Below are 22,571 nucleotides of genomic sequence, written 5' to 3'. Positions count from 1 at the left end.
GCCTTCATGTGTCAGTCCAGTCTTAGCTGTAATTCTGTGTAATTCTCCTTGCACAAAGCAACACAGCCCGGACTGTCAGTGGGGTTCCTAAGCAATGTCAAAAAGACTAATAATATCTGTTCTAAAATCTCACTGGTTTAGAAATTCTCAGGTTATAGGGCAAAACCCAGGCTTAACGTTAGCTAATATATAGCCGCTCGGTTTGTAGCTATGTAAATACGGTAGGTCCAGTTGTAGAAAAAAAAAAAAAAAAAAAAAAAAGGCTGATGGACATCAAGCAATTATCCCCATTAATTTCATCCCTAACTAAAAAATAGCTTAATTCCAGGCATTATTGTACGATCATTAAACAGGTACTGACAGCTATTACAGTGCTAATCAGTGCACCTGGAAAATGCGGTCTTGTTCTCTGTTCTCTGTGCTTTGCACGCTGGTTCTCACACACAGAACGGGGACTAAAGGCAGGAAACGTTCTGGGTTACGCTCTTGACGTGGAAACACTTTTCACTTCTCCTTGAAGTCCTCACCTGGCTCAGGGCCCTTCAGATCCTCCTTGCCTGTCTTTCCTGTCGGCCAGTGAAATTTTTCAAATTTTGGAATTTCAGTCGTCAGTCTTCGACTTCAGACTCGTCAATCCCAGATCTGACTGACAGAGCATTCTTTTTTTATTCTTTTTTTTTTTTTTTTTTTTTGGTCTTAATTGGCTGCGGTGACAGCCCTTAACCCTCAAGTATAGATTGCTTTTCCTGAGCTTTGCATTTTCTGAGCCTCGGTACCCTGATGGAAGCCAATAAATAATGTTGCTTTGCTGCACGTCAGCAGTCTTGGATAGGAGAACAGTTTAGAGGGGAAGGCAGTTTGGTAAAATTTGTTTACTGCTGCTTTTTTGCAGAGGTCCCTTTACAGGGTGATTGTCCAGCACAGCAAAAAGTCTCAAGATTTAGTTAATGATTTTATTTATTGAGGTTTTACACTTCTGAGGTCTCAGAATTGTCCTGGTTTTGTTCTGGACCTTCATCAACCAAGTCTGAAAGAAGACAAGCAAGTAATTAGACCCAGGCTTAATTGTGCTTCTCTTCAGAAGGCGTAATGGTTGATTTTCCTACTTAGGAAAACTGTTGACACAGAACAGCAGTGACTATTTCTTATTTTTTATTTTTAGGCAAGATTACTCTCATATTTAGGCAGGGTTACTGCGAATAGATGTGAGTTACCTCAGAACCTCGCAGGTTTCACTACAGGTAGGAGACAGTAAAGAGTAAACACTAGCAATAAAGTCAAGATCTTTGTTGATTTTATTAGAATGATGGCAGTTACCCATAAAAGCTTGTTGACATGTTTAGGAAGACGATGGGGAATTCTAAGAACAGAATTTAATCCATGCTGGGATGGCTTGGCTAATGTCACTTTTTGTAAGCATCGGGGAAAAAAGAGAATTTAAGGAGTTTGATTTCTCGGGTAGGACTGCCACGTTTGTCCCAGCTCCCAGGTATCTGAAAGATTTCTCTTATTTCACCACTTTTAGGTGCTTTTCTTCCCAAGAGTGAATACCCCTTAAATGCCAGATGAGCTGAACCTGAAAGATTTTGAAAAGAAGTTGTAAGCTGTTGCTGACATACGTCGAAATCCCTTAGTTGTTTTAATATCTCAGCTACGCTGTGGGCAGGAGAGGAGCTGCTGCTGAGGGCATCTTCTGAGCCTCTCTGCCAGCCACGGTTTGGGGATTTCTCCTGTCTCAGGTGCCTGGATAGTTAGGTCTTCTGGTGAGGTTATTGAGGCAGAAAAATCCCCTCAGTAGCCGATTCAAGAATATTTGTCTTTTCTCTGTGTTGTGTTGATAGGCTGCAGCAGATGCCAACTATCCTGAGCATCTCGGGAGGGGAATCTCCTTTTAAACTAGGAGTTTTGGTTAAATAAGGCAGACCTGCACTGGAGGTCCCAGGCTCAGAAAGCAGCTCTCGTTACTCCAGCGATGTTGTGTATGCGGTTGCCACGTCCTCCTGCTCTCACAAACACAACGATTTTTCTGTCGCCGTTCCCATCTTGACAGAGTCACGGTTTTTTGAAAAGATATTACCTAAAAATGTATAAATGGCCTCAGGAAATTCTCCGGACTGGGAAAGGCTTTATTGTAAATAATAAAAAAGATGGAGTTGTGCTACTAGAAATCTTTTAACCAGATGTTTGCATTTAATTTTTTTCTTTGCCTTCATCACTGTTAGCGAGGATTTAGCTGGAAAACTGAGGATTTACAGAACTGGAATGAACTCGAGGAACGATACTAAAACCAGGCTGCAAAGGGTGACTTACATCCACTTTCTTATCAGAAGAGTCGTATAAAAGCAATATTGAAAGAAAATAAAGAATTGCCCTTCCCTCAGCGTCGTAGACCCACATAGCTGAGCTTCTGTGGGGCGATGGAAAACGTGCCCCCGCCTACAGTTTGTTGCTTAAAACAAATCTCTTGGGTGCCTCAGCCCCAGCCCCTGCCAACGCCTTTCCCCCCTCCACGGGAACACAAAACCCTGCGATTAAATTCACTTTGCCCAAAAGTTATCAGGAGTACTGGGGTGGTGTTTGTTGTGTCTGGCAGCACGGTTTAAGGAAACTGTTTGTCCCTCGCAAAGGAAAAAACCCAGCTAATGCACACCGAAACTGGGAGACGGGAGTTTGTGGCTGAAAAATACAGTTTTGGTTGCAAAAGCAGCTTCTTGGAGCCGTTTCTCTGACAGCTGCACGTACGGTTTTACGGGGTGGCAGGAGAATGCAAGGCTGGTAAGGGAATCTTTAGGGAAAAAGGAGAGTTGGATGTGGACAGAACATTCCTTGCCTTCGGTCAAGAAGAAGTAAGTAGGGAGATAAAGGGGCAGAGGCAAAGGGCTGTTAATTGCTCCTTAGCAAGGGTCTGGGTGTGTGTTCACACACACTGAATGGCTCCCAAACCCACGGCGCTGGGGCACGGCTCTCGGCTCCCCCGTGCCTCAGAACCCCGTTTCTGCTTTTTCTGTCCACTGAGAAGTTCCTTTTCCAAAGGAGCACATTCAGTAAATATCTGATGACCAAATCATTTCTTGGTATAATGTTATATTTAGAGCAACATTCACATTAAAACCCGCAGCATAATTATTTTTGGGCAGCTCTGTGCTGCGCGAGGAGTGAGAACTGAAGGGCTTTTGCACTCGAATCCTTCGTGGAGGAGGAATGCAGTAAGATGTACGGGGAATATATTTTTTTGTGATTTGATATGTTTGACATCCAAGCGATTTTTATTTTTTTTTTACTGGTCGTTTGATTCTCTGCATTACTGGGCTCTGGAAATTGTTGGCTGAAACAAGCTGATGAGTCGTGAGGGGAGGGAGAAGCTGCGAGCGCCGCCGGGTCAAACACCTCCTGCTCCGTTGGACTGTGGAAAACTGAAGTTTGCAGGATTTAATTTCGGTATTATCTGCAGTAAATCTGTCTGAATGACGGCAGACACAAACCTGTGAAGGTTTTCCTCCGTGGTCCAGGGCAGCGTGCAGGGGAGCGGGCGCTGCCACGAGCCGCACAGGTCCTGCCCCGGCTGGTGCGCAGAGGCAGCCCCGCACATCTCTGCGGGTCTCTGGATGTAGCTGGGTCTCACTGGAGGGTAACCGCGGGCAAATACTGACTCTGTGATAGCAGCCGCCGTAGCTCTTCTCTCCCAGGGGCTGAATTCTCCGGCAGAGCTGTCTGGGGACATCCCGTGTCCGCCCCTCGTGTCTCCCGCTCCCTGCACAGCCACCAGCACCAGAGCCTGGGTGGCCGCGGCAGGGAGGCCCTGGGAAACCTTCAGGGGTTAAAAATGCAAATAATGGAGCACCAGTCCGTGGTTGTATTGTGTAGGGCAGTAAGGAACACGGGGCTATATCAATTTGCTTTTCCCAACTAACTTTAACTTATTAAACTAAACCCCAAACAGATGGTGTATGTGGTTGTTGTATAAATGCTTGTTATAATAAATCTTTGCTTTATTTCTTTAAACATTTCAAATAATTGCCCTAATTAGACTGGTTCCTACATTGACTTGATCTACTAGACAGTGCCAAAGGTCAGTTATGTGATCACAAATGTTATTTTTATCTTCAATTTAGGGTAACACATGAATCGTGAAAAATAATTTGACAAGAGTAGACCAAACTCTTCAAGTATCTGTGCAAAAAAATTCCTGGTGCTGCTCTTTGACCTGATGTTGTGACTGAGCACAGTGATGTCCCTTTCCCTGGGTTTGGTTTTGTTTCCTTTTCCTTTTTGTTTGTTTGGGGTCTTGTTTTGTTTTGTTTTGTTTTGTTTTTAAATCACTAACTGGACTAAATATTTCCATTTCAGTCCTCCTCGGCCTCTGACTAACATGAATGACACCATGGTGACCCACATGTCCTCCGGAGCGCCTACACCCACCAAAAGGTACGCACGCCCCGCGGCACTGGGGTTTAGTACTGCGGAGGTAGAGAACGCAGGGCGTGGATCTCGTATCACTGGGACTCTTCAGAACGTTGCCACTTCAGAGGGCCTGCGCAGCGTTCCTAATACTGTTTGCAGTGCTTCAGTTTGTTCTCCCCGAAGAGTGATTCCCTTTTATTGGAAGAGATGTTATTCCGTGAGGGCGGCTGAAGAAATATCTCAAGAGCGCTTAAGAGATTTTTGTTTTTCTTTTTAAATAGAGCATGACTTCCAAAGCTGTTCTGAGAGAGGCTGCTCCGGTTCTATCAGAGGCTCTTACAAAGGAGAGTCCCTCTGTGCTGCTGGAGACGTGGCACATAGCAAGTACCCTGCGTTGCCACTGTTCATGCTTGTCCTCCACGCCAAAGACAGCAGCCGGAGTTCTCTGGAGCTGCCCGTGTCTACTGGAGGCCTTTGGCTTTGGATTGAATTTGGGTTTATGTTTACTTACTGTTACATATCTGGGAGAGAAGGGTCTGGGGGTTCTCACTGACAGGCAGCTGAACAGGAGCCAGCAGCGTGCCCGGGGGCCAAGAAAGCCAACGGCCTCCTGGCTTGGATTGGAACTGGTGTGAGCAGCAGGAGCAGGGAGGTGACAGTCCCCCTGTGCTCGGCACTGGGGAGGCCACACCTGGAGGTTGTGTCCAGGTTTGGGCACCTCAATCCCAGAGAGATCTGGAGGGGCTGGAGCGAGGGCAGAGGAGGGCAGCGAGGCTGGGGAAGGGCTGGAGAATCAATCCTGTGAGGAGGCAGGGCAGGAGCTGGGAGTGTTCAGTGTGAGGAGGAGGAGGCTGAGGGGAGCCCTCATCCCTCTCTGCAGCTCCTGACAGGACATTGCAGAGAGGCTGGGGCTGGGCTCTGCTCCCAGGGGATCAGGGACAGGACAAGAGGGAACGGCTGGAAACTGCCCCAGGGGAGGCTCAGGCTGGGCAGGAGGAGAAAATGTTTCCCAGCAAGAGTGGTCCGAGAGTGGCACAGGCTGCCCAGGGAGGGGGCAGTCCCCATCCCTGGGGGGGTTTCAGGGCCGTTGGGATGAGCTGTGGGGGATGTGGGGTAGGGGAGAACTTTGTAGAGTCGGGCTGAGGGTTGGACTCGCTGATCCCGAGGGGCTTTTCCAGCCTGAGTGATTCTGGGACTTTGTGATATGTAAATTATTGGATGGATGGATGGATGGATGGATGGATGGATGGATGGATGGATGGATGTAAACATGCCAAAAACTAGCTGAATCATGTATTTGTGCTTATCTTTCTTGTGAAGATATAGGGTGCATAGCAAGGTGATTCACTGGTCCAAACCTGTGAAGGAATAAACGTTCCCTGCAGGGAATGAGAGACCCAACTGTCACTTTTTTAATGACAAGGTGGTACTCAAGAGGCAAGCCAGATCCCTCAGCTTCAGCAGCAGCCCTTCAGACAGAACTAGCAAAGATCCACGTACTTTCCTTTCCTGAAGTCAGTTCTGTGTGCAGGTTTGAACGAGCTCCGTTAGAAGTATTTCAGGATTTCCCTGTAAATCATTCCATGCAGTGTCCACAAACGCTGCCCCACGCGCAGCACACCGTGTGACATCAGATATGGGATGTGCTGGAGTGCCCAGCACTGGAGGGTTTCTTGGGCAAGGTGTTAGATAATCTTCTCTGGGGTCCCTTTCCCGTGAAAGGTTGGACCAGATGATCCTCTGAGGTCGCTTCCAACCTGGGCTGTTCCACGAGTCTGTGAATTACACCTTTTGCTGAATTAGAAGCGAAGAGGCTGAGTGAGCAGACGACTCCCAAAGCTGGTGCTTTACAGAGGCAGTGCTTAAGCAACGGGACCCATAACATCTTCTCACTTACTGGGCTGCGAGCAACCTTGTGGGCAAGGTCTTTTGCATTGTCTCTGCTTTTAACCTCTGTTTGGGGTCCAAGTTTGTTCACTGTAGTGCAGACAACAATCGTCTTCAAACCTCTGTCGGAGAAGCTCCTGCTTTAGGCGCACGTGTCCTCTGTGTGCAGCCTGAAACTTTTCCTGAGTAGCCACATCTGCCAGGTTCTCCTGCAGCCTCTTCATCCTCTTGCGTGAAAGGTCTTAGGGAACGGGATGGTACCACCCTCTGTCAGTTCTGACTCTGGAGCAGCTCTTCATGGGGGTAGTGATCACCTGATCACCTAGTTCTTTAGTTTCTACTTCTCTGTTTAACCACCTTTACCCATTTTCTTCACGCAAACTGGTTAATTCACATTTTAAAAATCTCTTCATTCCACAGTCATCAGGGCCGTCTCACCTGTCTGGTAGGGAGTGCTTCCTGATGCCTTCCTGCCATGTGGGTAATATTTTTAATTATTTTCATAATTACCATCCTGGCTCACCAGCGCTTCACCTCCTTCCAGTACGTGATGAGTTTCTGTGCTGGTCAGTGGGTGTGATCGGTGCCTTTTCTTCTCATGGGCTGACACAGTCCCAGGAACCATTCATTCCCCTGCCCCTTCCCATTCAGAGATTTCTTTCTTTCTCAGATTGTGTCTGCTGTGTTATCTAGAAAAGTCATGGCTGATGCGGGAGACGAGGACAGTGCAACTTGAGTCAGGATTATCCACAGCAGGTACCTTGTGTTCCTTGCCTTGCCAAATACCAGGGGACAGACTCGTGCAAGATATAAGCTTGGCACGGAACATTCTGGAGGATGGTCTCTGATGGAGGAGGTGAAGCAATCCTCCCCAGATATGTTTTTCAGTTGCCCATTTAGTTCAAGCACACAGGAACAAATTCTTTATTACTATAAGAGCAAAGGAGAAGATACCAGTATTGGCTTTATTGCCGAGTACCAGTATTGATCCTAAAGTACTTTTTACCTAAGGACATTTTTTGTTCATGTCAACATCTAGCAACTCACTCAGGATACATCTTTCACATCATCATCTGCCAGCTGTGCTTTTGTTCCTCTGTGGGCAGGGTCTAGCCTACATATTCCCTTCGTCTGAGAAGGGGGATGCCACAGCAAATGCTAGGAGAACACCGGATCAAGCACTAATCCAAAATAAGAGGAGGGCTGGCTATTACCACCTGAGCCTTCTACTCGCTTTCTCGGCCACACAGACCTTATGCTTCAGTGCTGAGATCAAGAATAGTGGAACAGCATTTTTATATGCGATAATGAGGGGAAACAAAGTCAACAGCTTAGGGTAAGCAGGTATTAGTAAGGAAAGTAGTGTTGAAGGTAAACACTAATTAGATTATGACAAAAGCTCTACATTGAAAAAAGCGGTTTAAGGGTACGAGAATTCGTGCTGATACTGTCTCCTGTCACCCGTGATGACACGTAGCAGATGCTTAGGTAAGATTATAAGCAGTAAGTCACTAAGTCAGCAAGTCAGATTTTTCTCTTGGTTTTTGCACTGGCTCCCATCTTGCAGCACTCCTCAGTTTCCTTCCTGATTTGCAGTGTGTCTAGAGGCCACTGGTTCATAAATCCAGCATCCACGGGGGAGTTCTACAATTCAATTATGACCCGTTTAAGAAAACTCTTCTGGTTTTATTGTAACATTCACCTGTTCACCTCCCTCATGCTATTGGAGGCTGTTCATATCCCACCCACTTCTAGCCTAAGAGTCCTTGTCTACTTAATTCTTCCTTGCACAGAAGGTAATCTGTGACTCAGATCATGCTCGTTGTCCTTATCAGTGCTCTTCTCCTTTCAGCATTTCTTTTTGATGTGGGATGGGCAGAGCTGCACCTAATAGTCAAATCTGAGCCCACTTTGATCTGCCAGTTCTATGTTCTTCTGGCTGTGTGAGTTGCAGGGATCTGCTCTTGTGAGCAGAACTGTCCCAAGGGCACACAACTAAGGAAATCTTTCTCTTCTCTGAGCTGGGCAAGGATGTGCATAGATCTGGATTTGATCACAAGGATCCCAGAAATACTGGATATAGAAACTGCAGTGATCAAGGGAAACATAAATAGCTTTTCCACAGTGCTTCCCAGATTCGTATTTTGGCTAATGAGGACATGATGCAATCAGCAGCGGAGCTTTAGAATCAGCAACACCCTTTGGCTCAGAGCATTTTTATATTTATAAAGGAGCGAGGACTCTGTTGCTGTCTGTCGTCCAAGACAAGATCATGTAGGCCAAAGATAATTCAGAAATGAAGACGCTGAGAATTCAGACCTGTTTGGACACATGACATGTCTTCTGCCTCTGCGCACCCTGGAGCTGTCAGCTACCAGGGCTTGCTTAAAAACTGCCTCTTGAGAATCAGTTGTCTGCTAACTCGGGTCTCCTACATCTGTAGAAGGGAGCTGAGGGAGAGCATCAAAAAGGACCAGAGGGTAACAAAAATGTCAGGGTAGGCTACTTCAGCCTTTGGGGACGATCCTTGGGCACGGTTACTAATGAACAGCGTACCAGCTGATGGCAGGCAGCTTGGATTTTGACAAACATGCAAGTAACTAAAGATGACTTCCCATTTAAAACCACAGACCTGTTCTGTACTCTGACCCATGAGCCGTGCCCTCAGCGATTCACTGGCTACACTGAGGTCACTCAGGATGAAGACCCCTATAGCATGTACACCTTACCTCCCCAGCAAAGGCTAAGAGGAGAGGCTGGAATAAACATGGAATAAACACCAAAGGAACAACCTGACTGCAGAATGTTCTTTGTGTCATCCTTGATCTACAGTTTGCTCTTCCTGAGAGCCGAGCCATTCCCAGAAGGGTGGAATGACACTAGACCAGGCCAGAACCAGCCCTTAGAAAGCCAACGATCATCTTACTTTCAAGCATCACCTTCAGCCAGGCATCATGAGAACTCACAGGCAGCACATAGGTGGTAGATGTCATCATCTGTGGTCACCATATGAGTCCCCACCTCCTGCCAAGGTCCTGCCTCATCCTCTTCAAGGATCCCACTTCCAGAATGCTGTTAGAACAGGTTACTTCATCTAGCAGCTTCTGCAAGAGTCCATGGGAGGAGGCTTCTTCTCTCTATCCTTGCTTATTCCCACGGAGGAATGGGGTATTTATCTTTTCCCGGAGCCAGGGGGAACAGACAGGCTGCCTCAGGTTCAGGTGGCAACGTTTGCCTCCATCATTCCAGCTCCTCGGGCTCTTGCAGAACATTTCCTTCTCCATAACGACTCACAAGCCCCTGGGGATATACCTGAGGCTCGTGGTGGGACCCAAACACATCTCCCAACGGGTCTTGTCACCCCGACCCCGCTCAGTGCCTTTGTCCTTTGCACCTGGTTGTAGTGACTACACCTGCCCGAGTCTGAGCAAGGTCGGTTTGTTTGTAATCACACGACAGTGAGAAACGTGGGTCCTCGTCAGGGCTCCTGTGTTTGTTCACTGAGGTTCTACAAGGAGCGATCAGCCAAAGCCATTCCAGACTGCAGGTGGCTCTGTCTCTGGGAGGTTTCCCTGCTGGCTTTACGGACTTGAACTACACCAAAAAGTGCTTCTGAAGAAGCGCAGATTATCGTCATCGGGCCGCGTCTACACAAACCAAAGAAATGCTGCTTTCCAGGTTTCACCTGATACACCTAAAACCTTGGCTCAGATAAGTATACTTATTTCAAAAATAATACGGAAACGCTGCAAAATGAGTGAAAAGAGCTGCAGAAGTATCTAAAAGCTGGGAGCGTGGTGCTAAAGGAGCATTCGCTGTTCAGTTTATCGGGGAGGGTAGAGCTGTGGGTTGATTGCTAGGCTACACACATTTGCATGTGGAAATATGTGGAGTGGTAGTGGGTCTCCAGCCTTGCACAAGGGCATTTCAGGTCCATAGCTCCTGGGTGAGCTCTGCCCGACCCCGCAGACCGGACGGGTGCAGGAGCTCTGCATTCGGGGGGGGCACAAAGGCTGAAATACCTGGCTCTTGCCTCGGCTTGAAAGAGGCTCTGGGTTTGTCTCAGCACAGGCCCATCCGTTTGTGGGGGAATATTTCTGGGTGTTTGGAGAGTTTCAGCCTGAACCACCGTGTTGTTGAAGCGTTATCGGTTCATCTATCATCGAGTTTGTCAGGGGCACAGGTGCACTTGTCTGTCTTGTCTTTGTATCCCCCATTTCTTTAAACCTGGAAAATGTACAGGTGTCAGCAGTTAATAATAGAGTGAGCAAGGCAGGAGAAACGGGTTTTTCCCCCTTTGAAAATTTCTGATATTCCTATTTTGTCAGCTCACATATGTCTGATTACAGTGTTTTCCCCGAGATTTATTACAGTTACTGTTGCTCTAGGTTAATCCATGATGTAAAAGATCATCACTGACTAAAATTAAGGGCCTCGTTTCCCTAGCTGGAGGCACTGTCACGTCTTGGCAGCATGAAATAAAGATATCAGGGTGGCTGAGGTTGCTTTGTGTGAGCTGAGTGGGGTTCGGAGCCGCATTTTAATGTGCCGAAGCTGTTCAAACTGGCCACTTTTCAGTGGCTTGGCTTCTTCCTGAAAGCCAGATTTGTTCCTAAAATTGACTGTGTTTTATATACCTGGAATAAATGATGGATGGAAACGTTAGAAGGTACATGTTTGCTTGTGTGTGGATGGAAAATTCATCCTGAAAACGGGAAGGATATGGCTCAACCTGCCTTTGAATGTCCTTAGTGCTGAAAAAAAAATGAAATGGCATCAGCAAAGCACAAAGCATTTGCTATAAATATGTTTTATTTCTGTGATGGTGATATTATAGCATGAACAAAAGCTAGGATCCTGCCTAAATCCTTGCCATTCCGAAGAGCATTTTACAACTTGTTTATATCTTCATCAAACTTTCTTCCTTCAGGCTAATATATTCCAGTTTGCACCAGTCGACTAATCCAAGAGAAAGGTTTTTTGGTTTGCTTTGCTTTCTTTCCCCAAAAGATGGAGCAAATAGGGATCAATTTATTTGAAGGCCAAGTTGGAAGGAATAGTAAGTGGATACTTGCTCGTGATTCTGTTGGAAAAAGAGAACTGCTGCTCCAAATTTTTTAATTGCATTTACATACTGTGAGGAAGTTCCTGTTCGTGGGGTTACCTGTAGATGTAGGTGTAGGTATAGGTGTACGTGTAGAGAGAGATGTAGATACAGATATAGATAGCAGTCTGGCTAGGTATAGCCAGGCAGCTAAACAGAACTTCAGCGGAGGCCCGTACTGATGGATGTATGCAATCTGAAAAGCTTTTATTGTGTGCTTCCTAATCATGTTTTCAACAAGGGAAGGAATTTGCATCAGCACCGGCATGGCCAGCAGGGCCAGGGAAGGGATCTGAGCCCTGGGCTCGGCACTGGGGAGGCCGCCCCTCGATTCCTGGGTTCAGTTCTGGGCCCCTCACCCCAAAAAGGCCATTGAATGACTCGAGCGTGGCCAGAGAAGGGCAACGGAGCTGGGGCAGGGTCTGGAGCACAGGTCTGCTGGGGAGCGGCTGGGGGAACTGGGGGGGTTCAGTCTGGAGAAGAGGAGGCTGAGGGGAGACCTCCTGGCCCTCTGCAACTCCCTGCCAGGAGGGGGCAGAGAGGGGGGATGAGTCTCTGGAGCCAAGGCCCCAGCGCCAGGCCCCGAGGGAATGGCCTCAAGCTGCCCAGGGCAGGGTCAGGCTGGCTCTGAGGAAGGATTTCTGTGCAGAAGGGGCTGTGGGGCGTTGGAATGGGCTGCCCAGGGCAGGGGGGAGTCCCCGGGATCCCTGGAGGGGTTGAAGAGTCGGGCTGAGCCAGCGCTGAGGGATCTGGGGCAGTTGGGAACGGTCAGGGGGAGGCTCATGGTTGGGCTGGAGGAGCTTCAGGGGCTTTTCCAACCCAGATGGTTCTGGGATTCTGTGAATTTAGTCATAATTGTGAATTGCACTAAATTATTTGTGAAAACTGTCCTCACTGCGGTTTTAATCTGCTGGTTGCAGATGCACACGTGGAGGGTGTGGGTCTCTCCGGGAGGCTCCCACTTCACCCCCGGGATTCTCCGTGACCGGGGCTACCCCAGAGCTGGCTGTGTCTGAGCTACAGAGCTACCCCAGAGCCACGGCTCCTCCATACTGACCTCCACAAGAAAAGTAAAGCCAGCATGCTTCCAGAAAATGTGTTACCACTCATGGAAGAGAGGCTGCAATTAGTGACTCTTGCTGTGGGAGAATGAGAGACTTCTTTAACTTGTGCTTGACAGCTCTGGCCTCAAGAAACTGAGGCACTGATGTGGCTGCTGGAGGCAGAGTCGGCAGCTCTCAGTGTGGGGTCTACCCGGGGGGGAAAGGCTGAGGGCAGCAGGGCCAGGGGGGGATTCTCCCCCTCTGCTCCGCTCTGGGAGACCCCCCTGCAGGGCTGGGTCCAGCTCGGGGGCACCAACAGCAGAAGGACACGGACCTGCTCCAGCGGGGCCAGAGGAGGCCACGGAGATGCTGGGGGGGCTGGAGCCCCCCTGTGAGGACAGGCTGGGAGAGTTGGGGGGTTCAGCTGGAGGAGAGAAGGCTCCGGGGAGACCTTAGAGCGGCCCCCCAGGGCTGGAAGGGGCTGCGGGAAAGGGTGGGGGGGGGAGACACGAAGACACTTTTTACAAGGGCAGGTAGTTAGGATGAGGGGGAACAGGTTTAAGCTGAGAGGGGAGATTTAGATTAGATGTAAGGCAGAAATTGTTCCCTGTGAGGGGGTGAGGCCCTGGCACAGGCTGCCCAGAGAAGCTGTGGCTGCCCCCTCCCTGGAAGGGCTCAAGGCCAGGTTGGACGGGGCTTTGGGCAACCTGGGCTGGTGGAAGGTGGCCCTGCCCGGGGCAGGGGGTGGCACTGGAGGGGATTTAAGGTCCCTGCCCACTGAAACCAGTCTGGGATTCTGATTGCTGTGACAGTTGCATCCATCGGTTGCAGAAGAGCTGCCGAAGGGCAGGACGGGGCCCAGCTGCCCTGCGGAGCTTCTCGCTCTCCCAGGACTCGGTGAGCACCAGCACTCAGCAGCTGGGCAGGATGGAAACCTCTGTCTGTGATATCCTGCTGTTAAAATCATGAAAATAACCTCCCTTTGGCGACTGTTTCGTTAGAAATAAGTCTGAGCTGAAAGAACGGGATTTTAATGCCTGAGCTCAGTTTTTTGTGAACTAAAAAGTGAAAAACAAACCCACCACAGGAGCCCATGAACGCTCCTCTCCGCTCCACGCACATCGCTCAGAGGAACTTCCATCGTTTCCAGCCTCCTCCTCCTCCTCTGCTTTCAGTGGGAAAATATCCAGAGGGGCAATGAACTCTTCAGATCCCACCATTTCAATAGCTATATTCTGCACGAGGCAGGGAGCTTTCTGTCGTCTGTAAAATGCTGTAGACAGAATGAGGTCAGAAAAAGTTTTTTCTAGTAAGCAGAGAGCTCTGGGAACAGAAGTGTAGCCGTGGCCACGCGCAGCTGTGGAATTTTTTCACATTTACATATGTAACATCACAATTTGGATATTTTTCATCCTGCAAAATGTAAGTTTCCAAAGGAAAAAAGCAGATGGGTTCAACGGCATGTTGGCATTTGTTAGTGTTGCATCAGATGCGGGAGACAGATGTTCTGCACCTTTACTGAGACATTTACAGAGGGGAAATTTCACTGCAACCTTGCCTATAATTGTTACCTATGATACAACAACGCCCAGTATTTCTCTGCTCTTTACAACCAACGAGCCTTTCTGAAGAAATTGAGACAATTTTGTCTCTTCTAGAGAACTGAGCCAAGCCATTAAACATTATTTGTTTTAGCTAATTTATTTTAAATTACTTCAGGAATAGATTCTTTTTTTTTTTTTTTCTTTCTGTTGTGGTCAGTGTGCACGATTCTTGCAGTAATTCTGTTCCCAAAGACAACCTGTCCCCAATTAGGTCAATGACTTGTTTGCCCAGCAGCCGTGGTCAGGCTGTGCAGCAGCCTTCACATCGCAGATCCACGTTGGAGTTTAAATGCGTTGTATTTCGGTCTCGTCAGTGTTTATAGTATGCGAAAGGATGGATGAATCGTTCTGTTTTTTTCCTAAAAGGTTTATATACGTCTCTGTTGCCTTTATGGGTCCTGTAAATGTGTAGGAGTGACAATCAGCAGAACTGCTCCGTTGTCTGGGGCTGAGCTGCCTGCAGCAGGCTCCCTGCCTGGTTTCTGCGGACAAAGACACTGGCCTGGGGGGTGACAGAGCAGACCTGATTCCCAGTCACCTCAGGATGAGAACAGCCGAGCAGCGCCTCTTTTCTTTCCCGTTGACCACAGAGGGAGTGCAGACAACTGGCTGATATTCAGAAGCCTCCAGTAATGTGTGTTCAGGGAGGCAAAAGGTTCTCCCGTGGTCTGAGAAGGGTCTCTGAACTAGAAGTGCTTTTCAACAACCTACCCTGCAAAAGCAGTTATCGTACTCGCTACCTATAATACAACAAAATATGGCATTCTTTTTTTTTTTTTTTTTTCTGATTTCTACAGCTAAGGAGCCTGGAGACTGTAGACATTGCATTCGGTCAGGTGAAGCATGTTCTTACAGCCTGAAAAGAAAATTATTTGCAGCTTAAGAACAAAAGTTGAAAAGAATGTAATGTCACCTGCCTAGCCAATATTCAAAAGCCTTCTTTTTTTCCTGTCTGAGAGGTTTTATTGCCACTAACTCTAACTTGGATGTTTTTTCAGTCTTCTGCCCCTCATGTCACTGATTATCTGCTCTTCCCAGTCCCCCAGACTCCTCCTGCCTGTATTTTTGTTTGTCCTTGTTTAACTTTGCTGTCTCCAGTACCTTTGATTACTCCCCTGGGATCTGTCCCTCCCTGGGTTTGCAAATGTACGCACAACTGGGTAGTTTCCAGCTTTTTGATCAGACCTCCAGAAACTTTCCTCTGCCTTCAGCTCTGCACTGATGTTTTTCATAGCTGTGTCATTGATGCTGTCCCTTGGGGTTTTTTTTAAGTTCTGTAACCCAGAGTGATTTTTATTTGCTTGGCTAGCTTAATTTATCTTCTGACGATTTCCAGTGTGCCTTTTTTCTCCTTTGTTCCCATGTCCACATTCATCTCTCTGGCATTTATTTCCAGCTGCCCAGTCACCAATTCCACCTGAAAGTGACTGAAACTGTTCTTGTCCTCTCTGCCACTTTTCTTAGACACAGGTGGAGTATATTTGTTTTCTTACATTCTGCTTCTTAGACCTGTGTGACCTCGAGAGATCCAAGATCCATTTTAGCCGTAGTTTCAGCCACAAAAAGGTTTTGGGGAAGGAGAGTTCAATAGCAGGAGCCTGGGTGGATTGAGGCATCTGGCACTGTCTGGATTGGAGCTGGGGGCGTCCGGCCTCCTTGCACCTTACATATCCCCACGTAATACCAAAATAGGCTTTGTTTCTAGATAAGGGATAAAAATATCTCTTTGCCTAGAGACAAGGAAGATCCCAGCTCACACGTAACCTTGGTCAGTGAAGATGTGACAGTTCTTTACAACAAGATGAAAGAGAAAGGGAGAGCAGTGAGGAAGGAGGGGTGAGGACAAGGGTCAGCAAACCAAGCCAGCCCAACCATTTCAAACAGAAAAATCTGTGTTTCAGGACTTATTCTTTAAGCTGATATCTTGATGCCTTTAGGTATTTGTTTTTAACCTGTGGTTTAAGATCCTCTGGGTGTAATTGTGGGATGTGGGTTAGGAGGGAGGTGCGTTAGGTGGAGAGTTTGATGGGGAGGAAAAAACAGTCAGAAAGCACCTGCAAGGGAGACAGTTACACACTGCTCTTAAGTGGCTGCAAGATTCAAGATGAAGAGGAAAATATGTGAATGAAATAGAAAAGAACTCCTGGTTTGGGAAGGTGGGTGTGGAAGGTGTTTCTGTCCTGCTGGGGCGGTGTGCGGGCTCTGCGGGTATCGGCCGCGCTCCGCAGAGCCGGGGGCAGCGCCTGGGCCAAGGACCTGCAGGAACAGCTCTGCTGAGCCCCGGCGCTGCCCCGATGGGGTCTTCTGCTCCAGCTCTGTCCTGAAGGCTTGCTCTGCCTGGACAGCACTTCTGTCAGCTGCTTTCACCTCTCTGGAGTTTGTCCCTTTCTCCAGTAGCGCTGCTTCGCTTTATCTTAGATGCTGCCGCTGAAGTAACCTTTCTCGTTCGTCCCAGTTCTTCCTCCCGCGGGTCCGTGATGGGTTTTCCAGTGACTTTGCTGCAGTCCGGCTGCTGTGACAGGACTGTTGGGCACAGCAGAGCCAGAAGGGCAGGCAGTGGGCAGCAGCCTGTCCCGCAGCAGCACCCTGCGGGTCCTCTCAGGATTTGGACTCGATCTCTATCGCCTTTCTCATCACGTTCAAACACTTAGTTTCTCCTTCAGTTCTTTTTCACTCTATTTTGCCTACACTTTATCTTTTTATTTTTTTTTCCTCCTAGCTACCTGATCTTTGTCTGCTCTGAGATTTGTCAGCCTAGTTCACCTCAATGTTCATATTACAAAGTCACAAAAACTGTGACTCGTTGAGGTTGGAAGGAGCCTCCTGAGATCATCGGATCCACCCCTGCTCGAGCAGGGCCAGCCAGGGGAGGTTGCCCAGGGCTGTGTCCAGTTGGGTTTTTAATATCTCTGCAGGCTCTCTGGGCAACCTGTGCCAGTGTTTGATAGTAAAAAAACTAGTAAAAAAAAAAAAAAGGGGGTTGTATTTGGGTGGAATTTCTGATTTTGTGCCGGTGGCACCGCTGGCAGAGCCGGGCTCCCTCTCCGCTCCCTCCCTGCGGGTGTTTGCAGACACGGAGTCACCCCCTGAGCCTCCCCTGCTCCGGGCTGAGCAGCCCCAGGTCCCTCAGCCTCTCCCCACAGCAGAGATGCCCCCGTCCTTCAGCGCCTCGGGGCCCCTCGCTGGGCTCTCTCCAGTCTGTCCCTGTGCCCCGGCACTGGGGAGCGCTGGGCCCGGCCCTGCTGCGGTGGGAGCAGAGGCCGAGCCCCATCCCCTCCCTCAGCCTGTGGAGGTTGATGCTGATACTTTCATTTTTGTTGAAGTCGGCTGTTTTTACACTTCCACATGTTCTTCCGTGTGTTTGGTACAAATTTCCCAATTAAGATGTTGATATTTTCAAAGTCACTGAACAGCAGCCCACATACCCAAACGGTTTTATCACTGCTGTCCTCTCGCAGCCACTTTGCTGGCTCCTCATCCCTCCCTGTCCTGTACCTGCTTTAAATCCAAGTGGTTTTATCCCGTATTCCCTGCTTTAATGATGCCCACCCCTGATGCTGCTGCTCTTGGACTGCATTACGTTTCCCTGTATAACAACGTCGTGTGATTTTCAGCTTGGTTATAGGCCCCGTCGTCTCTCCTGCATGTGATAGCTGGAGGAGGGGGGTCTGAAGCAATGAAAAAGTTGTTTAGACCGTTCAGGGAATGTGGTGGCTTCCCCACGACTCTAAATCTTTAAGCCAGCTTGCATCACTGTCTGAACAGAGTGCTGCAGGTCGGTCAGAGGCATGGCTTTGGTTCAGAAATGACCGTGCTAAATTTCATTGTCTGTATTATGCAGAGAATGGTGGTAATTATCCTTTTTGACCTTAACATCTATTTAAATCAATCATGGGGGAAAGTAATGTGACAGAAAACAGGAGACCCCTCGAGATTATATCCTGGCAGCTCTTTCAAATGCTCTTTCTCGTCTCAGTAGCCAGAGCAGCAGCGTGCAATTTTGTAAAGATTTACAAAGTTCTGAGCCAGAATAATAGACATTTGCAGGGATTTCTTGCTGTAAATTACAGGGTTTAAAATAAATTGTCTATTTTCCTTGGCTTTCCTGGTAGATTTTCAGAACAGAAATTAAGACGCCAAAAGCATCATTTAAATACCCGAGTAATGTATTGAGTTGCTCATAAAGCTGCGGAGCCAAGTCTTAGTGTGTAAAATTTGGGGCAGGAGCCAACGCACCCTTCGAAGCTCGTCCTCACCCGCGTGCAGTTCCGTGTTCGAGCCCCAGGCACGGCTGAGCTCCCAGACCCAGAGCTTCAGCCATCACCCCTGAGAGAAGCGGGACGGGAGGAGCCTCCTGCACCTCTGTGAGGTTCCTCTGACCTTGTTTTTCTCTTCCCACTCAATATTGCCTCCCTTCTTCCCTCAGGAGGAGCACGAGGGACGTTATTTCTTGCTGTCTGTTGACTATTGCTTTGCACGGTGTAACCTGGTTTTGCGTACGGTGGCTGTTGTCATATGGAAAGTGTGGGGAACATACCACAAAATCACCTTCTGATGCCGCTTTGAAGAATTCAGTTCCAGCATGTGGCTAGCTGGGGGGGAGGAGGTATTTTGTCCTCGATACCATCTTCTGAAAACTGAAATTCTGTAGTTATAGCGCAGTTCTGAGTTTCTCTACCAGGGATATCTTCATTTTTTTTAAAAAAGCAGAGCAAAAGGAGCCCTCAGCAGTGTGTTTGACCACTGCCCAAGTTCAGGCCACGATAAGGGCCAGGTGTGATTCTGGGAGACATCTGAAACCTGTCTTGAAAGATGTAGATACGCCTCAAGGTGCGGGGTAAACAGAAAGTAACTTTCTAAAGGTGTTTTTTCAACAGCTGAACTTTCCCAGACTTCAGGTTTTCAAGGCGGTCTCAGAGAGGTGAAAATACAGCTGTGGCTGCATCTGCAGCAGAAGCACCCCAAAATGTCCCTGTCCCCAGCATCCAGCACTGCTGGCTGTCAGCCTTTTTCTGTACAGGCAAGGAACTGAGCCACTTATATTTTACTCATGGAAAAAAAAAAAGAAAAAAAAAAAGGAGAAAGGAGAGGGGGTGGTGTTGTGGTGTCAAGAGATGACATTGCTGTTTTTCTGTTCTCAGGCTATATAAAGAAGTATTTTTGCTGAAATACGTGCCTGAAAGTCGAAGGGGATACCTTCATATTCCTGAACACGTTATAAAACAATCAGTCTGTACCCACGTAGAGGGGTAGGGAATAAAAATAGCTGACATGTCTATGTGGAGAACAAATCGTGTCAAAGAATGGAAATTGGGTGGCTCTGCCTGGGTGGGTGGCCTCGTGAAGGAGGGGGAAGCACTAATTTAGAATGTATTGACTCATAAAGCTTTTGACACTATCCCATATGGTATTTTCATAAATAAACTAGGTAAATGTGGACTGCTTGGAACTGCTGTTATGTGGGTGCAACACCAGTTGAAAAATTGCAGTCAGAGAAAGAAAATATCAATATTTTCCTGCCAAAGAGGGAGCACGTGTCAGGTGGGATCCCACGGGGTCTGCTCCCAGCTCAGCGTTACTCAGTTTATGTCTTGGCAGCTTGAATGATGAAACAGGGAAGAGGCACATGTAAATGTCACCCTGACACTGCGAGAGAGGTCCTGGGGACAGGACACGGGAGTGGCTTTAGGATGAGGGGAATCGGGTTTAAACTGACAGAGGGGAGATTTAGATGAGATCTGAGGCAGAAATTGTTCCCTGTGAGGGGGTGAGGCCCTGGCACAGGCTGCCCAGAGAAGCTGTGGCTGCCCCCTCCCTGGAAGGGCTCAAGGCCAGGTTGGACGGGGCTTTGGGCAACCTGGGCTGGTGGAAGGTGGCCCTGCCCCGGGCAGGGGGTGGCACTGGAAGGGATTTAAGGTCCTTTCCAGCCCAAACCCATCTGAGATTCAATGATTCTCCAGAGGGCAAGCCTGTAATTCAGAATGGTCCTGCAGATCAGTAAACAGAAATTAATGAAGACAGCTTTGTGCGACAGAAAATCAAATAAAATGCATGAATAAGAAGTGGAGAATGACCGACTAGATGGGCCTGTTGCTAAAAAGTGTCTGGGGAATTGTAGTGGATTAGAAGCTGAATGCAAACCAACAAAGTTCCCGTGACGAGGAGGTGATGACGGGATTGGGTTTGTCGTAAGAGGAGCACCAGGCCTGGGGCAGCTCAGACAGTGATTCAGTGGCTTCCACCCGATGTGGGCTTGACTTCTGGGCAGCAGGTGCTAACTAGGGGGGTTGTAGACACATCCCAAGTCCCGAAGCAGCTGATGGCGTTGAGAACTTGACCTTGTGGAGAAGGGGAGTCCCCCGCCTTGGCAGAGCTCTTGCAGTGATCCCCTTGGGCAGGGGGTTGGCGAGAGGACTCAGCGTCCGCCCGGGGAGCAGGGGGGAGCAGCACCAGCTCCAGTCCTCAGCGGTGCAGGTTTCCGAGGAGTGGTGGAAACCGTCGGTCTTGAGGGTGGGTAAGTGCTGCAGGTCCGTTTCCGAGCAGGTCAGGCGGTGCCGCGGTGCGCTGCCGAGGAACAGGTTAGGAAAGGATCTGCTCTCCCATCCCCTCGATCCCCCTTGGAGGAGAGGGATGGGCTGGAGACCCCCCGAGGTCCTTCCCGTGTCACAGCTCTAGTAAATTAAATGAGCGAGCCGTAGAGCCAGTCTGATTGGAGTTGATTTAAGGAGTATATCCAAGTGTGTTCGATGAAGCTGCTTCAAGAGGAGTAGAACATCCACGTCAAATCCACCAGCAGTATGGCCGGAGCAACATGGAGAAACGATTCACAAGTTTTTGTTATTTTTGTCTTGCTGAGAATCATTTAGCAAATTCTGCCCAAATTCACATTTGGCTTGGGCTCCTTCAGAGTTGCCTCTTGACGTATAAGTGATTCACTGGGAAAAAAAAAAGAGAGAAGAGAGGGTCAGAACTGCGTTTATCAAGGCCGGGGAGGAGAATTTGTTCTACTGAACCCACGGGATTGTGAGAGAGTCCCTGGGAGCTGTGTCAGGGGCGCGTGGTGCGGCGGGGCCGGGCGGAGCTCGGGGCTGGCGGGACGGCGGCCCAAAACGAGCCGGTAATGAAGGTGGAGCTGGGCTCTGGGCAGCGGAGACGTGACGGGGCTTTTTCTCATCCAAAGAAGTGAAAAGCCTCAGGAGAGTCCTAATTCGGTGCTAACCGAGGGTATGGAATGGCCTTGAATATACAGAGTGCCTACACGTAAACCCCAAAACCCCAGAAATGTGGAGGTTAAGGGTTAGAAACATTCAAACATCTGCAAGCAAGCGAATACAGAATGACAGTGTGTGATGTCCCTGGATGAGGTGGGGAGAGGGCGGGAGACGAGTCGGCAGCCTTGGGGTGTCATGGGGAGAAGTGAGAAGTGTCTGGGAGCAGGGAGATGGCGATCCCAGGCTCAGCCCAGGCGATCCCTGGCTCAGTCCAGGCAATCCCAGGCTCAGTCCAGGTGATCCCTGGCTCAGTCCAGGGGATCCCAGGCTCAGCCCAGGCGATCCCTGGCTCAGCCCAGGCCATCACAACTCAGCCCAGGCCATGCTTGGCTGAGCCCAGGTGATCCCAGCTAACCCAGGTGATCCCAGCTCAGCCCAGGAGACCCCCAGCTGAACCCAGGCCATTCCAGGCTCAGCCCAGGTGATCCCAGCTCAACCCAGGCGATCCCAGCTCAGCCCAAGTGATCCCAGCTCAGCCCAGGTGATCCCTGGCTGAGCCCAGGCAATCCCAGCTCAGCCCAAGCGATGCTTGGCTGAGCCCAGGAGATCCCCAGCTGAACCCAGGTGATCCGCAGCTGAACCCAGGTGATCTCAGCTCAGCCCAAGCGATCCCTGCTGAACCCAGGTGATCCGCAGCTGAATCCAGGTGATCTCAGCTCAGCCCAGAAGAGATCCGCAACTGAATCCAGGCCATTCTAGGCTCAGCCCAGGCGATGCTCAGCTCAGCCCAGGCGATGCTCAGCTCAGGCCAGGCAATCCCAGCTCAGCCCAGGGAGTCCTCAGCCCAGCACACACCTCACTCAGTGTTCCCAGAGCGTGAGCGTCCCCGAGTGAAGCCCGCGTGTGCAGCGGGCAGGCGGCGGCGCCGGGAGCGGTTGGGGCTCCGCGGTGCCATGGGGATGCCAGGAGACACGAGGCGTTGGGGGGCGATGCTGCGGGTTCGGACACGTGCTGCCGAGCGCGTGGCTGGGTCGGGTGGGGAAGCAGAGGGACGTCCCAAACAATTCGACACCTTTTCTGAGGCCAACGTGACATAAATTTTTAAGATACATGTAGGTTTGTGGTTTCTTTTCCTATCCTGTCGTAACGCTGTCCGGTGTTGCTTCTACTTTTCGCCATCCACTGCTGCTCCGGTGTGAATTCACACCCTCCAGCTGCTGGGAATGAGCACTAATGGCTGCACAAACCTGCCGGGGGTTTTATTCTGACAAAGTTGACACAGAATTAAGCTTGTCCGTGGTGATCTCCGGCTTTCCTAGAG

The 22,571-nt window shown here is 49.2% G+C and overlaps 1 protein-coding gene across 7 annotated transcripts in view; it reads left to right on the top strand.

Annotated features, from left to right (window-relative positions):
• Window positions 1-22,571, top strand: part of DTNB (dystrobrevin beta) — a 207,283-nt gene that overhangs the window by 96,691 nt on the left and 88,021 nt on the right. For 6 of the 7 annotated variants that reach the window (XR_012632627.1, XR_012632626.1, XM_074895241.1 and 3 more), the window contains exon 11: window positions 4,348-4,425. Coding sequence is in view for 4 of the 7 variants with exons in the window: in XM_074895241.1 (XP_074751342.1) it covers window positions 4,348-4,425 (78 nt within the window). In the remaining 3 variants the exon portion in view is untranslated. Of the gene's footprint in view, window positions 1-4,347; window positions 4,426-22,571 lie in introns of those variants that run through there. The other variant, XM_074895275.1, reaches the window with a different exon arrangement.

This window comes from Athene noctua, chromosome 1 (assembly GCF_965140245.1).
Source record: "Athene noctua chromosome 1, bAthNoc1.hap1.1, whole genome shotgun sequence".
Taxonomy (NCBI): Eukaryota; Metazoa; Chordata; class Aves; order Strigiformes; family Strigidae; genus Athene; species Athene noctua.
The sequence above is the reverse complement of the archived record's forward strand: the minus strand, read 5'-3'. Positions and strand labels throughout refer to the sequence as shown.